This window comes from Diabrotica undecimpunctata, chromosome 2 (assembly GCF_040954645.1).
Source record: "Diabrotica undecimpunctata isolate CICGRU chromosome 2, icDiaUnde3, whole genome shotgun sequence".
Taxonomy (NCBI): domain Eukaryota; kingdom Metazoa; phylum Arthropoda; class Insecta; order Coleoptera; family Chrysomelidae; genus Diabrotica; species Diabrotica undecimpunctata.
In genome coordinates, this window is record NC_092804.1 from 18,923,414 (window position 1) to 18,940,170 (window position 16,757).

Sequence of the window (16,757 nt, forward strand, 5' to 3'; positions counted from 1 at the left end):
TTTGAAGAAGAGTGAGAGTTTGGAGAGGACCTGGTCGTCAAGAGAGACTGAGGTATGTACATGGTATTCATCCATATAGTGGTCTATAAGTTATGATGTGGGCTGGAATGATTTTTCATCATCAAACTATTCCCATTTTTGTAGAAAGCTCTTTGAATCAATCTAAATCTTTGGCTTTAAATCCTGGAATACAAAATTTAAAGCCACTAAGTTACACATCATCCAAAAATGATCTAAAACAGGTATTGTGATAACTTTGTTTGACTGTTAATTAACTACATATTGTTGAATATCTTAAAAAAATATGTACACACATTATTAACAAGTACTAAAGTTACAAAGGATTTTTTGGAAATTGTTGATACTTCCCATCTTTAGAAAATACATAAGGGAATGAAAAGAAGAAGACAAGAGCTTCAATTGTAAAGACCAAACACAATTCCAGTTGTTTTAAAGAAATACAAGATTGGAGACAAAAATTAAATAACTAAGCTACTCCTTTTGTTGGTTCATTTTAATAATCAACACGTTTTAAGTCCATTTAATTATTGTGCACAATTTAATTTTAGTTCATTAACAAAAATTTAGGTAATGGCTATGTCAGTCACATAATAATTACGTTAGACAGGACATGCCTATTTCTTCTTGTATAAGTTGATTTATATGTAATTTCTTTTTATAATAGATTTATTGAAAACCAGAACTTATTATTGTATATATTAATTTAATTGCCATAGAGCTTTAAGGGTCTAAAATTGCTTCATCAATTCTTATTGAGCTAGAGATTTATAATACAGTACAAATGATTGTGCAGGATGCCAGATTTTTTAACTGATAATGGCCATACCCCTATAATGAAAACAGAACCTTTAATGAGAAATAAAAATCTATAAAAAATGTTTGGGGCTATACTAGTAGTTGAAACTGTTTTTGTAATAATTAATATTCTTAATTCACCATTAAGCTTATCTTCTAGCGTTCTTCTAGTTTATTTAAACATTTTTCAAATATCCTGTCAGAATAAACTGGAAATTAGTAACTGTCCTTTATTTCTTAAAACCATTTGATCAAAAATATTTAAATGAACTAGTAAATATTTGTGTTGGATACTTTTAGTAGAAAATATCAGTCAGGTAATTTAAAAAAAAAACAATATTAAGAAAAGCTTTTTAATTTCTCTAAGACTCATCGCGATTTTTTTAAATTTTCTTTGTTTATATGTACAGATATGCAGACTGGAACTTTTTGGTATCAGTTAAGAATATTATTTTGTACTCCTGCAAATTGCTTAGATTAATAAGAAAAGTAAAATACTAAATATATGAATCACCGATTTTCTATAAACTTCCCAGAGTAATTAATAATATGTTATTAAAGTATAAATTATTAGAGTATAAATCCTTCTTACCTTAAGTTTCTTGTGTCAATGTTGTCTCATTATCCAGATTGAAGATATATTTTCACACAGTAATCAGACGAATCTATCTGACTACCGACAAAAAAGGGCACTGCCTGATATATTGGAGAACAATGGTAAAATGTTACTAAAATAGAACCTCAGTTCTATTAACAATGTGATTTCCAAGAAAGTCTTACAAAAAAATGTGGACTCGTCACTTGATATTTTTGATAAATTAAAAATAAAAACAGTTAATCTCAGGCGAAACGTGTAAACAAATTTAGTCTAAATATTTGAAAAGAACAAAATCAATTTGGAAAATTTGTCACAACAATTTTTCTCTGCAGAAATGAAACTGACTGTAATCACCCGTGAGTATCCGTCACAACTGTCATTTCACTTCACAATAATTCCAGAAATCATTGAAGTTTTATTTGCTCCAAGAAGGAAATTAATTTTAAATCGATTGTCTACTCGAACATTGGAAATCTAAGATTCGAAATATATAGCTATCTCTGTCGATTATATGAAAGTGATATACGAGTTGAAATGTACACAATGGAGCGAAATCATTCGATTATGTGAAAGAATCGATCTATTGTTCTATTTTAAAAAGAAGTATATATTTTGTTGTCATTGACATGGAAAAATCAAAAAGGGCAAATCTGAAAGTTATTTAAAATATAACATAAACGTTGTTATGAAAACTACATTTAAATTAAGAATGATGATCAATAATTTCTTTAATATTTTTGTTATTTTTTATATGTACATCTTTGTATTTTTTTGTACGCAAATGTAGGCAACTAACAGTTCCTCATTTTAGTGTTTCTCGAATTTTAATTTTCTTTAATCTAATATATAAAATTACTTGACATAATTTACACTTTTCACACATTGCCATCATTAACTAGAGCGTACCATGTATGTTTTATTTATTTTACCTAAACCTTACACTAAGCTTAAAACCAATAAAACGATATGACATGACCTGGTAATTTGGTATCCGCGTCCAAATTAAAAACTTAATACATACTAGTTTGTGCCTAAATATTTAGTTTTAAAATTCTGCTTATTTTTAGCAATATGTGAACTTGATTTTCATAGAATTTATTTGGTTTATCTGGCATTCGTAGACTTGGCATTATTCATGAACGGTTTGGCTTAATATAGAAGAAAAAGCATGTGTACAACTTGTACATAAACATTTCATTTATGGGCATTAAAATGATTACTTTCCAATGTAAATATAGGGACTAATGATAAAGAGTCCCAACTTTGACAGTTGGTAGCGACGTTATTGTTAAAGATACATCTATCACATTTATTCAGTCTGTTTTGCCAAATCAGCGTGAATAGATATAGCGTACAATACATACAAATGATATAATTGTTTTATAAATATGGGTGTCATGCTCGATCAACGTTCTGCGCATTCCGCCCATTTTACGGTGTCTATAATCGTCCTATAGAGATGACTATTCGCAGTGTGGCGGATAAATTGAAGTCTAATAAACAATCATCCAACACACGTACGCCTACGAAACGCAAGGTTTGTCGAAAACATCGCTTCTGTCCGTGAGAATCCGAGGCAGTCGATTTCACGTCGCTCATAAGAACTCGGCCTTCCCTAGATCACAACTTGGCGTCTTGATTTGGGCCTGCACTCGTACAAAATTCGTCCGCTGAATGGGCTATGGAATAGTTAAAAATTAACTATAATTTTCATATAACTCGGTCAAAGAAACAAATCGGTGGGTACCAGATGCCAAAAAGATCAGAGAGCAGCCGTAAATGGAACAGGTGGCCCGTTTTTGGTTAGGCAACGGTATATCAGCCTTGTTAATAAAACAAACAGCAAAAAAGGTTGTCGACCTTTATTGGCTCCAGAGAAAGACCCTATTAAAAAAAATACATCTTTTTATCGAATAAAGATAGATCGGCAGAGATGTAGGATTTTATCGCGACCGAGATCTGGATTCCACACTGGCCCGGCAAACTCAAGAATAGGTCTAACGTATATTGAGTAAAGTTTACTAACAAGAGATATACATATTGTGTAAAACATTTCCGGATCAAAAACAGTTTTGAATTTGCACGTTTACACACCGACACCATCTAACTCACTATTAAATACTCCAAGATCGTTGTAGGAGGTTACCGAGTTTAAGGGATATTTAGTTTAAGGATACTTGACGTAATCGGGGCGATAAAAAAATAATTTTTAGACAGAGGGTTAACGTGAAAGTACAGAACCGTTAAATTTAAGAAAATTGTTCGTTTAATCTAAAAATAGATCACAATATAAAGTAAAGCTAAAAATCTTGAATGCTTAAGTTCGTGAAATAATACACTCGATATTAAAACTCTCCCAACGAGAAGCATCTCACGTGGAGATGATGTGAATTGGCCACCTATATACTTGTGGAGTTATCTTAAGTCGCATGTCATCTGTCAAGTTGAGCCCGATTTCTGCGCAGTCATGAAAAATTGAACATTTAGCATCGAGAAACCATTCAAACGAATAAAAAATTAAACGTTTAATTAAAGACCTTATATATCATAATGATTAGAATTGTTTTACCTTAATACACCTTTGAAGGACCTATATTAGGATTTTATCTAGAAGTAGTCGCCATATTGTGATTCTTGGTTTGTTGACTGGATTATTATGACCCTGTTATGGCAGTATCGTCAGTAAATGATTGCATTTACTGACATTTAAACAAATAAGACAAGGAAAAATAGGTAGGTTAGCAATAAAAACTAGAGGTAAAAAAGATTTATTAATCAACGTATAACTCTACGTATATCACCAATAAAATCACTATACTTTTATTAAACTTAGCATTAAACTTAACTTAAATACAAAGAACATACAAAGATAATAAACCAGAACTTAAAAAATAAAGATGAAAACTAAAACAATACGATATAAAGTACAGAATGTCGGTAACAGTTTATAGAAATCTTTCTAAATCTAATGGTAACAAAAATATTTAAAAGTTCTCTTTATCATCACTATCCAACATCTGTTAAATAAGGCTTCGTGTAAAATTGTTTCACAATAAGCATTACGAATTTTCTTGCATTGTGCAGTGAGTTATTGGAATCTTGAATCTGGAAAAAAAAAATGGTGTTTTTAGTTCATACCAGACACTACTAGACATTATTAAGAGCGTAGGCGCAAAATTTCGGGCCAATGCTTTTTAAATGCAATCATTTTTTTCGAATCCTGAGAGAATCCTTAGAAGGTCTAAGTTCCAAGTTGCAGCGGTCCTGGGAGGGACCGTACCTGGTTACTAAGAAGATAAACGACCTTATATTATATAGGCAGCAACTGACGCCACGAAGTAAGTCGAAGGTCGTCCATCTAGACAGTCTGTATCCTTATGAAGGATAGAATCTACCGAACTGGTCCACTTAGGTACTGTTCAGGGCGAACAGCCTGAAAGAAGGGGGTGATGTTATGAGTCACAATGCTCTAATTGCGGCCTTGGCGTAACATTAATTTTAGAAATCGAATTAACTACTTTGTCAGCAAAGTTCTCGAACTCTTTATCTGTATTTTTCTGGAATCTCGTATTAAAGTGCTAATTCGTCATTCGTATCTTCGATGGAACTCTAGAACAAATGTTCTTGTATATAAACTGCTCGGCTCCAGTGAATAGACAATAATTAGACAAGTGTTTTTGTAAGTGATACCCATATTATTGTCGGCGATAAATATTAGTTTATTTATAATTATTTATGAGATATTTGTTATTTAGTCAGATTTTTTTGTTGAGTGAGTTAAATAAAATTAGATAAACTACGTTTACTTTACTTAATTTCAAAACCCACAGAAGAACGTAACAATATTTTAAAATTAGTTACAAATATACAGGGTCTTCCATAACACTGTACGGAATAACACTGTAATCATGGAAATATATTTTTTTTGTGGGTATCTAGTACACGTATTAGAAAAAAAAAGACCACTGAAAAAAGGCTGTAAGAAGAACTATATTAAACAAATTTGCCTTTTCTACCTATATCATCGTACCTGTTTTAGTGCTAATCCTGCACACTCTTTTATTTTTCCTTGTGATTGACCAAAATCCATTGTTAACAAAACCTTGACACATTCAGTGTTCCCTCCAGACTGTCCAACTTTGGAGGGAGCATTTGCAAATTTCCTTATTACTTGTGGCTCCCCTTTCATTTCTGGCAGTTGAGCTAGGATATATCCTGAAAAAATAATGAAAAAGAAGGTCAAATACACATTTATATTATCTATAATAAACCAATAAAAGCACAACACTGTTTCTTAATTTCCGCATAATATTGTTTTGCTATAACAACAGCTTCCTCGGAATAGACAATTAGTCTAAAAGTCTAATTAGGGTTACAAAAACATTTATAAAAATATCGACATCACTACTTTCTAACTGGATTGATTAAGCTTCTGAGCAGTTTTGATTTATTGTTACTCGTCACCGTCTTTAAATAAACTCATCAAAAACTCCCGTTTTATATAATCTTGAGGTCACTGACGAGTATTTTCTTCCGTTGCATTTATATATTGGACATTCGAGCCGGATACATACAACAACTTTGTTTTTAATATTTTTTGAACTTGCGTGGAAAGTTTCTTAGTTTTTAGATCTCGGTACTATTTATTCGAATACTGTAATATGATGAATTATAAACTTCAAGAATAAAAATATAACGGCTTTTTAATATACAACTACTGAAAATTCAATTTTTACATACCTGCTAAAGCGCGACACAAAAATTTGAAATCGAGGGAAACGTTTCCCTGTTTGGAAAGGCCTATGACATTAAGTAATCCGCGGCCCCATTTACTAGGACCCTTTTCGTCACAGATTTGTAAGAGAATCTGTGTAAATTTATACAAAATAGTTCCAGATGTAGGTTCATCCTTTTCTGCGTGTTGCAAAACTAGCATCAGAAATCCACACCAAATTAGAGGTATCTTTGGTTCTGTTGATTCACTAAAAAAATTAGAATTTATATCAATTTTAGGAAGATTAGTATTAAATAGTAAAAGGTTATTATTAAATAAGACGATAAGATGAAAGGCGATACAGCAGTGGACGTAAACTTTCACTGTCGCTCACTAGCGATCGATGCAATGTTGCATTAGCGTGTACCGGGAAAAAGAAGGATACGCCAAAAACGGTCGAAATAAAAACATTCCTACATTGATAAATTCAAGTAAAACGGTTTACTTACTTAATCTTAATGTTGATCATCCAGTCTAGACACAAATTCAATAATATTTCAGTATTATTGTGCTTGGATATAAGCTGTACAAAAATAGCGTTTAAGGCCAATAAACAATTTCTATTTAAAGCAGCTTGCTGCAGTTCGGTTTGTTTGTGAGTTAATATATTAAGAAGTTCCCCTATTTCTCTCCAGCTTGGTAAAACACCGTCTAAAACTGATTTAAACAAACAAAATTAATTTTAAGTATAAGATTTAATTAAAAATCCAACAAGAGCTACAAACATCTTTCTTAAGCGATTTGGTATTTATCAAACTGTTATTCAAATAATGGTGTCACCTTACCTGTATTAAGAAAATAGCTGTTTACAGTGACTTCCAATAACTCTGCCAAAACGTCGTATTCAGTCACAGCCGTCCCCATTGTTTGCAATAAACATCTTATAATCAGTCCATCACCAGGTTTGTTCTCCACCCACTTCGAGAAACTTTTCAAAGCTATGAACTTCACCGGTTCGATATTCAAACAACAAAGCATTTCTTTCAATAACGTTATCATCTCTTCTTCTGTAGACACCATGTGCTCAATGTCGTTCAGTTGCCGTGTTATTAAAGTGTATATATCTTGTTCCTTCCGGGGAATATTCGACTTGTTTCGATTAGTATAGACAGAGAGAAGCTTAACGCTGGTTCTAACGTAGGTCAGTCTTTTGCTTAATGTCTCAGGTGACATTGTTGGCTGTTGGCCATTGCACATAGAAACTATTTTAAGAAAACTGAAACAGAAAAAGAAACTATATATAGAAATAAAAGAAACTACGGAAAAAAAAAAATCTCTAATGAATTATCTCGAGTAGAATTACGAGCTCCCCCCCCCCCCCCCCCCAAATCAGTTTTTATAAGTTCCCATATTAATTAATATGGCATTTTTATTAATATTCATTAAAAACATTACCCTTATGATTTTTTTATTTATTTTGTGAAAAATTAAGCTTTCCATCCCGACTGTCTGAAGGGAAAAGTCAAATTTCCTGCATGATCTGGGACAGCATGTCGTCTCTAGGTGTGGGAAAGTTACATTTTATCGATGGGATTGTAAACACGGACAAATATTTGAATATTTTAGAATATTCTCGTTTACCGATTATGGAACACTGGTTAACATCAGCGGAAGATTTTGTCTTCCAACAGGACGGCGCAAGTTGTCATACCTCAAAAAAGAGTTTAAAAAGGGTTTCTAACAGTCCGTACTTCTAACAGTCCCCGATAGAGACTTTGTGGCGCGAAATGAAAAAGCTTTGAGAAAACATCCTGCCAGGTCCGTCAACGAATTAAAGGAAAAATTGCAAGAAATATGGGATGCGTTTACAAGAATTTTGTCAGAACTTGGTAAAAACTATGCCTCGAAGAATTGTGGATGTCATTAAAAATAAAGGGGATAACCAGTGTAACTCAGTGGTAAACTTTCACATTTTTTTTTGGTAATATTACATATTCTATGCGTTTTTTAAATTTATTATTATTCTGTTTACCTATAATTAGGAAATTCAAAAATGTTTTAAAACTTCTAAAATTTACGCTGCGCTTTTATTTTTGTTCTCTAAAATTTAATTTTCTTATCAATATAACGTTGCGCCAACTGATATGGGAAGGGGCTCGTAAAACATAGACAATTCGTTCACACCACGTTTTAAGTGTCACATTCAGCGTTTTGTATTTTATCTGTGTATTGAGTAACTGCCTTATTACCATGTAAAGTTGCCTTTTGTCTTAAAGAATCGCTTACTATATCCGATCGAATGAGTACTGATTCGATGACATGAGACAACTCTTCCATTTTTATTTAACACCATCACGGTCACCAAAGTGCACAGGTCATTTTTAAGGAAACCAGTCGGTTTCTTAATAATTACAACTTATCATTACAGCGTTTCGCGATATGCGCCAAATATATGCAACTTAAATCACACCAATCGATTATATGCTTACGCCAAGGCTGAAGTTTGCCTATAGAAGTTTTGGTTTGAATTTTTTTTATTTTTGGACAATTTACATCTAAAGATAATTGATCAAGAATTGAAAACGGTGAATATGACCGGTTCTCTCATTCTAGTTTTAATATCCAGCTGTCCAGTGAGGGCAAGGGATTTATTAGTTTATCGCACTGTACCGCTACGCCAGTTATAGTAAGTAATTATTTAAGAGAAAATATATTAAAAAACTTACTGTAACATCCTATAATCTACATCTAAAGGATCATTTTTGAAGATCACAGACGAATCACAGCTCATTACAAGCCAGTCTAACACGTACTGATAAAACGAAGCATCCAAAATCGTCCAATCGAAGTTTTCCGCTTGCACCAATATGGATTTAGCCTGTTCGGAATGGTTTTTCCGAACGTTCGGTTCGTTACACAACTTCACGATTAAATTGATAAAACATTGGTATACCCTTGTTCGAAGTTGTGTAGGTGCAGTGCTCAAATTGTTCAACCAGTTTGTCCAAGGGATGGCCATAAAGATATGTCCTAGGAAAGCGTGACAGTCCGGTAGATACTGATCAATCACCTGAAATCAAGGAATTATTAGATTGAGATGCATGTACGACTCGAACGATGAGATTTAAATAATTATAGCTTACCTTTAACATGCACTCCACATCGATAACGGAAGGCCAAAAATTGTGCCACGGGAAAGTCAAGAATGTCTGATGAACTGCAATTAGGATATGTTCCTTAACTGATTTGTGAGCGTAACACGTAACGTACCATTGCCAAATGTAACTTAATATACTGCTAGAAGCTAAAAAACAATATACTATGAACACGTTTAGTTTGTAGGAACCCTAAAGTTCTGTCTATTCGGACTACACGGTAATTATTTAGTAAGCCGGAACGCCTCAAAAATGCCAAATTTTTTGTGGACTTAGCCGAAAAAGTGAAAAAAACCTCAAATTTTAATGTTTTCTTTGCTTTAAACTAGTAAAAGTGCCCAAATAATCAAAAATACAGAAAAAATAACAAAAAAAGTAGAATGAATAAAAAAAAATTACATAAAAAGCAAAGAAAAGTATATATACATGTCTTAATAAAAAAAACGTAACTAAAACATATTAAATCTCACTGTTTTTTACTGTTAAATTATGAAAAAATGGGTAAAATTGTTTAAAATAATCAAGATTTCAAAACAATATGGAGGCCATGCGCAAGAAGTTAAATTTTATGTACTTTTGACATTGTTGCCAGTTTTAACCTTTAAAAGATCTAAAAATTTCATGAAAATTACCTTAATTAAAACAGGTGTATACAATCTTAATAACCACGTGCAAAACGAGTACCCGTTAACCATCGTCTTATTTTATTATTAAAAATGTAAACCAATAAACCAAATCTAACCTAACACTGGTAAAAAAAAGCAGTAATATAAATAAATAAAATGTTATAATATAATTAAAAATCAAAATTTTTATATTTCATAAGAAAACATGAAATTAAAACTAAACCAACGTAACCAAATCTAACCTAACGCTGGTAAAAAAGCAGTAATAAGAATAAAATTTTATCAAAATTTTTATTGTTCATAAGAAAACGTGATAATAAACGTATAGTAACGTAACCAAATCTAAACTGACCCTTGTAAAAAAGCTATACTTTTCAGTTAAAAGTAGGTAATAATTTATAAACTTTACGTTTTAGGTAAATTTTTATTTTTCATTAGAAAACATAATTTTGAATAACTATGGCAACACTGGTTAAAATTACCCTTCTTGATCATAAGAAACAATTGTCATTCCTGTCATTTCTTGTTGTTTCATGGTAAATAATGGCGAATAATGGCGGTGGCTTGTAAAAATCGGGCATATTTAAAATCGGAATTACATAAAAAAGAACGCTTTGCACCGAATAAAAATCATTGCACAATCATTAGTAAGTGAAGGAGAATTCATTGATATAAATTTCATCTCCGTAGACACGGTTCCGGTTTATTAAACTAGTACCAAAACATCAAGTAATGATGCTTTTTTTAATTTATATATTTTTTTAATTGTATTTCATTTTTCGCTGTGCAGCGTAATTAACGTATTAAAATGTAGTAAGAGAAGTTTTGATCGTGTTTTGAGACCCCAGTTAACGGTTTTTTTAAAATTTGTCCTAAGTTAGTCGCAGGATATTCCATTGGGAATCCATTTTTATCCCGATGAAAGTCCCAAAATAAAAGACAATTAAAAAATTACAAAAAATAAAAGACAATCAACTGTGTGATATTAGTTTAAGTTTGTGGAGAGTTCTGAAACATTTAGGTTTTCGATATAAAAAGACAAATAATAGATAAGTATTGTGTTAACTCTCTAATGTTGTTTCAAAACGGTGGCATTTTTTAAGAAAATACATGAACAATAAAACGTCTGGTAGTCCGAGGCAAGTTGTATCTTTAGATGAAACTTGGATTTTCGCTAAAGGAAATATGTCAAAATCATCCTGGCAAGATGGCACCACGAAATGTTATTCTTCTAGTCGTTCCGATAATGGTAAACGCTACATTATACTTCATGCTGGAAATGATGAGGGTTTTATTCCTGACGCTAGTTTAATTTTTTCGTCCACAAAGAATACAGGTGATTACCATGGAAATATGGATGCAAATATTATTGAAGAATAGTTTGCAGAAAATTTGTTAAAAAAATTGGAGCGACCATCCATAACAGTGTTATCCTACTACTCAAGAGTAAAAGAGAGATTTCCTTCAAACAGCTGGACAAAAGAAGAAATAAAGTTGTGGTTGGTAAAGAAAAGAAAATTTATCACAGTGACATATTTTTAAAAGTCGATTTACTTTAAAGGTGTGGAGAGCACAACATTCAAAAGAAATTTATTACTGACCAAATGGTTCTTAAATATGGCCATAAAGTTCTTCGACTTTCGCCGTACCATTGCCGCTATAACGCAATTGAGTTAGTTTGGGGTATAGCCAAAAATTTGTCTTAAAAACATGCATCAAAAACAACAGATGGCGCTAGCGTTTTTAGTTTATGGAAAGAATCGCTAGAACAAATAAAGACAGAACAATGGCAAAATTGTATAAGGCATACGGAAGACACAATCATTCAGTCTTTTCAAACGAAGCGAGTTATGGATGAGGTCCGGCCTCTAATTATTCGGATAGACAATTCAGATAGTGACGACTCTGATAGTGAAATATCAGACAGTGAATAGGATAAATCGTTTGTTAAAAAGAAGTAACAAAAAAGTGTTTCGGGAATTCAATTCGGACTTTGTGGTGTGTTTTAGTTAAACGGTAAAGTACCTTCGGTCTAATTACTGGACTGCATACTCTCAATAGCTTTGGCAATAATTACTGGACTACACGTGTTTAAACATTTTGTTTTGCTGAAAACTCCGAAGTGATTTAGTGCCAATTTGTTTCAAGGTTATATTTAATACAGTGTCTGCAGAAAGTAAAGTCTTGGATGCATTTTATTCAAATTTGGACATATCAGCAAAACTGCATGCAAAACCATTCGTATAATTTTCACTCTACGCAAAATACAGACTTATAAATATCTTGATGAACATTTGATGGCTAAACGGCTAACTATAAGAAGATTAAGTAGATAAATTACTTTTTAAACGTACCTGGTAATGTGTGTATCACAAACGAGATGCACTCCTTGAACGAACACAATATCTTCTGAGCAAATTGAGTATCGGCTGGTATCCAAGGCAATAATACTGATCTGTCATCTGCTAGCTGCTGTATCCAAGATGCCATATTATCTTTGAGATTTTGCATTGAATAGGGCACAAGCCAGGGTGCAAACATATCACGTATATAAGGCCAAATTTTTTCGCATAATTTGTCACCCAGAAGGCCTAAAAAATAATTGATAGTAATTATTAAAAAGAAAATAATTTACGCCCAATAAGGAATAAGTGTGTTCGAATAATTGGTAGCAATTATATAATATCTTTAAAGGGAATTAACTTCAATTTTAGTTGAAAATACGTCTATTTTGACGTTTCGATTTACACTTTGGAAATCGTTAGTAATTGCGTATAGCGTTTTGGCTACCACTTGACACTACTCGAACTAATTTGTAATAAATCTTACTGATGATAGCACATAATTAAAAAACAATTATCATGCTGGAATTACTTATATTTCGGTTGTTCTGACTCAAAAATTAATAAAACTCGGATTAACTATTATAAAGTAATAAAATTGGGGCTGCTACCTACCTTGATGTGTATTCAGCATACTAACAATAATCCCATGTCCAATCGTACCGAGCAGTATCATATAGACATCCATATAACTCCGACATTTTGGATATAGACCGTAAATTCCATACTGAAGACGTTCTTGGGTAAAATGTCGAGCCAATAACTCAGCTGTTTCTAGAAGCTCTTGATGTTGAAGAATATTCTGGTGCTGTGCGTATTGTCTGAGCTGATCTCTAAAATTCAATAAGAGAATTAGCAAGAGAGAACGTATCTATAGAGTTTCATTTGTCATAAACTGTCAAATATACGTAAAACTAAGAGAATTTGGCTTGCGAGTTATAGTTATTCAAAACAGTCCTTGCGATGACCTCCCGTAGGGTTCATTATAAAATAAATAAAGAGATCTACAGAGAATGCTAAACACAAAATTTAGATTGATAGATTGAAGAAAAAAAAATCGAGGGAAATAGAGGGAGGAAGAGATAGAAAGACAGTGATAATGACTTGGGTATTCTTTTTTCATTAATTTTTTTACCATCCCCCTTTTTGATCAAGTAGTCACATAAGAAAATGTACTTAAAATGCAAAGAACATCAGCCATATCCTTTTTACAGTTGAAATTGTCTTCTGCGGTACAGATACTAAGTTACTGTTTTTATTTAGATATAAACGTTTAATTTACACTAATAACTAGACTCAGAAAATTAGTTGCAATCTGCTAAAATGATTTGGTAAGAAGTATTCAATAAATACTTTTAAAATTCAAAATACTTTATACTAAGTTCCTCGTATAAAAGTGGAGTATCTTCTCTTTTAATCGACACATTTATTTTCTGATATTTTATTTGTTAGTTTATTTTTTGATCATTTCTTCAGTTAATTTTTAGTTGCTACCATAAGAAAACTATCATTCCATTTGTAATAGCGCCGTCTATAAGTTGACAGAAAGCTTTTCATATTGTCCTCGAAATTTATTCATATTCATTTTTTCTTTGTTTCAATTTCAAGAGAGATTTTGGAAAAGCCTACGTTAACAAAGTATTTTGTGTAAAAAAAGTGTCAAAACATCTTTATTTAACTAATAATTCTCAAACTAAGTTTGACAGTTATAATTTGTTTCATAAAAACTTCCGAATAAAATACTCCGAGTGCTAGTGGACGCCCGTTGTTATTTTTCGCAACGATAATCTACGAAAACGGTTTAACTTGATCACTACCGGACTTTTTAGAGCAACAGTCAACAAAGTCAAAATAGCCATGTTAGTGTCTGCAAAGACCGTGGATGCGGAACCCGTCAATGAGGTGATTAGAAAATAAGTCCAGAGCAGGGGCGGCTGGTCCTATGAGGCAGGTGAGGCAGTGCCTCACCAGTATCAATCGACTATTTACGTTCTTTAACTACAATTTAACTTTTTGGAATTTTCTAAATAACTTTATTTTCATTATGATAAAAAATTAAAAAAAAAAATTAAAATATGTACACCCCTGATGTCTTATCTTTGTATATTTCTTCATAATCTACGGGCCGGACAAGGGACAAGTTTAAACCATAAAATATTAAATAAACAACGGCTCAATTTTCCGCGCCAGCTTCTAATATATCATCTGTGCATCTCATTCTCTCTTTAAAAATTATAGCCGCCGAGGCAAGCCTCACGGCATTGCTCTGTCTGACATATTAGACATCACATTATCTAGCGAAATTCAACATGATTTATTTATTTTCTGCCCACGATTTCACCGAACAAGAGAGGCATGCCGCATGCCGGCCGCTCTGGTTTGGTGTAGTTCTTTTAACTAGCAGCGTTGCCGTTTGGGTACAAAGGTACCCAATTCGCTACATTTTTTCCCTCGGGGTATAAAAGTACATTTTAAATAAAACATAGATTTTTATTTGAAAATTGTAACAACATTGTTATGTTGTAGTAGAGTATTTTCCTTTAGTAGATGGTACTATACATATTGTTCTATTGTTTTCCGATTTAACAAAAAATATTTTTTTCTATGCATTTACCAGATTGGCAACATTGGTACATTTTGGAACATTTCTGCAAAATTGTTGTAGTAAGAGTAAGTAGTAGTTAAATTACTTCCTGTTGACCTCTTTGTGCGGCAGGATCACGTTTGACGTATCTCGTGTTGTTTTTCATTAAAAAAACAGTAAGATTACATGTTATATAATAAGTGCAATTCTAATTAAGTTTTTTTAATAATTTTGGTGGGTTTGTTGTTTGTTTTTGTCTGCAGGATTTTCGTTTTAGTGAAAAATGGATTTAGCACCGAGCACTTCGTCACAACTTTCCCAGGTAAATGTAAATATTCGTAATACTTGTGATCTCGTAAATTTTTTAGTCAATCAGCAGAATTTTTCAAGTCATTCATATGAAGATAAATTATATATAGTTAAAGTCGTAAAACGACCTATTCCAGATTTAAGTAAACATCTTGTTTCTATCGGTGGCGTCGGAAAACCAAATCGGGGATTTCAAAATGCATGGTACGAAAAGTTTGACTGGCTTACGGGTAGTATAACATTAAATAAATTGTTTTGTTGGCCATGCATTTTATTTGCCACAGCTAATACTAGCGACAAAGTTTGGTTCAAAAGTGGTTATACTGATTTGAAAAATTTGTCTCGGAGTCTATTGTTACACAATAAAAGTTCTCAACATATTACATCGAATTGCAAGCTTACTCTTATGAGAAAACAAAAGCAAAATATCGCCACAGCACTAGACAATTCGCGTAAAATAGATATTGAAAATTTCAATGCTAGGGTTAAAGAAAATCGGCAAATTTTAAAAAGCCTTATAGATATTACGTTACACCTCTGTATGCAAGAGTTACCGTTTAGGGGGCATGATGAATCTAATGAATCTTTAAATCGCGGGAATTTCAAAGAGCTAGTTGTTCTTGTTAGTAAATTTGACACTAATTTAAAAACATTTTTAGAACATGATAATGACTCTAGATCAGTTTTTTCTGGGACATCTAAAACCATACAAAATGAATTAATCGATTCAATTGCTTTTGTTATAAATAAAAAAATTGAGGAAGAAATTTCAAAATCATTATTCTTTTCCTGGCAGGTGGATGAGACTACTGATATAAGCTGCCATTCACAACTATCCGTTATTTTTCGATACGTAATAAACGATAAACCAGTCGAACGATTCATGGGATTTTACGATGTAAGTTCCGGGCGTTCAGCTCAAGATTTATTTGAATTTTTATCTACCAAATTTCGAAAGTTCAACTTGCATAGTAAATTAGTGGCTCAGACATACGATGGAGCTTCTGTAATGTCGGGAGAAGTGAATGGTCTACAGGCAAAAATTAAATCTATAGCGCCTCAAGCCATGTTCATTCATTGCTATGCACATGTATTTAATTTAGTTTTAAGTAACGCATGCAGTTCAATTCAACAAGTTAAAGTTTTTTTCTCAACCTTATCCGGTTTTTCTTCATATTTTTCTAAATCTACAAAGCGTACCCAAGTGTTAGAACACATTGGAGGAAATCGTATACCTTCTAATGTAGCAACTCGCTGGAATTTTACTTCACGCGCAGTTCTCACAGTTAATAATAATAAGGATAAATTACTTGAGACCTTTGATTTTATTATTAATAGTCGCGATTTTGATGACAAAAAAATTAGAGAAGCAGTAGGTTTAAAAGCTTTTTTAGAAGATCCTCAGAACATATTTTTTTTAGAAATATTTTCGTTGATTTTTCATCAAACTGATACTGTTTTTTCCATTCTACAAAATAGAAATACAGACATTGTTAAGGCCAGAAATTTACTTCAAAATACACTAAGTAAAATACGTGAATTTAGGAGTAACAGTACTTATTTTGATACAATTTATGAAAAACTGGATACCGCTGCGTTACACTCGAAACGTC

At 32.3% G+C, this 16,757-nt stretch overlaps 2 protein-coding genes across 3 annotated transcripts in view; both read right to left on the reverse strand.

The window, feature by feature from the left end:
- Window positions 1-1,809, reverse strand: part of ZnT63C (solute carrier family 30 member 1) — a 76,146-nt gene extending 74,337 nt beyond the window's left edge. The window contains exon 1 of one of the 2 annotated variants that reach the window (XM_072522431.1): window positions 1,409-1,807. The gene's annotated coding sequence lies outside the window, so the exon portion shown is untranslated. Of the gene's footprint in view, window positions 1-1,408 lie in introns of both variants that reach the window. The other variant, XM_072522434.1, reaches the window with a different exon arrangement.
- Window positions 1,810-4,168: 2,359 nt separating this feature from the next.
- The window catches only part of Epg5 (ectopic P-granules autophagy protein 5), a 48,267-nt gene continuing 35,678 nt past the window's right edge, over window positions 4,169-16,757 (reverse strand). Inside the window, exons 19-27 of the mRNA XM_072522435.1 lie at window positions 12,867-13,084; window positions 12,264-12,500; window positions 9,272-9,432; window positions 8,855-9,198; window positions 6,974-7,404; window positions 6,638-6,845; window positions 6,155-6,396; window positions 5,445-5,629; window positions 4,169-4,519 (exon numbers count right to left, since the gene is read on the reverse strand). Of these exons, the coding sequence (XP_072378536.1) occupies window positions 4,421-4,519; window positions 5,445-5,629; window positions 6,155-6,396; window positions 6,638-6,845; window positions 6,974-7,404; window positions 8,855-9,198; window positions 9,272-9,432; window positions 12,264-12,500; window positions 12,867-13,084 (2,125 nt within the window). The 3' untranslated portion in view covers window positions 4,169-4,420. The remainder of the gene's footprint in view (window positions 4,520-5,444; window positions 5,630-6,154; window positions 6,397-6,637; window positions 6,846-6,973; window positions 7,405-8,854; window positions 9,199-9,271; window positions 9,433-12,263; window positions 12,501-12,866; window positions 13,085-16,757) is intronic.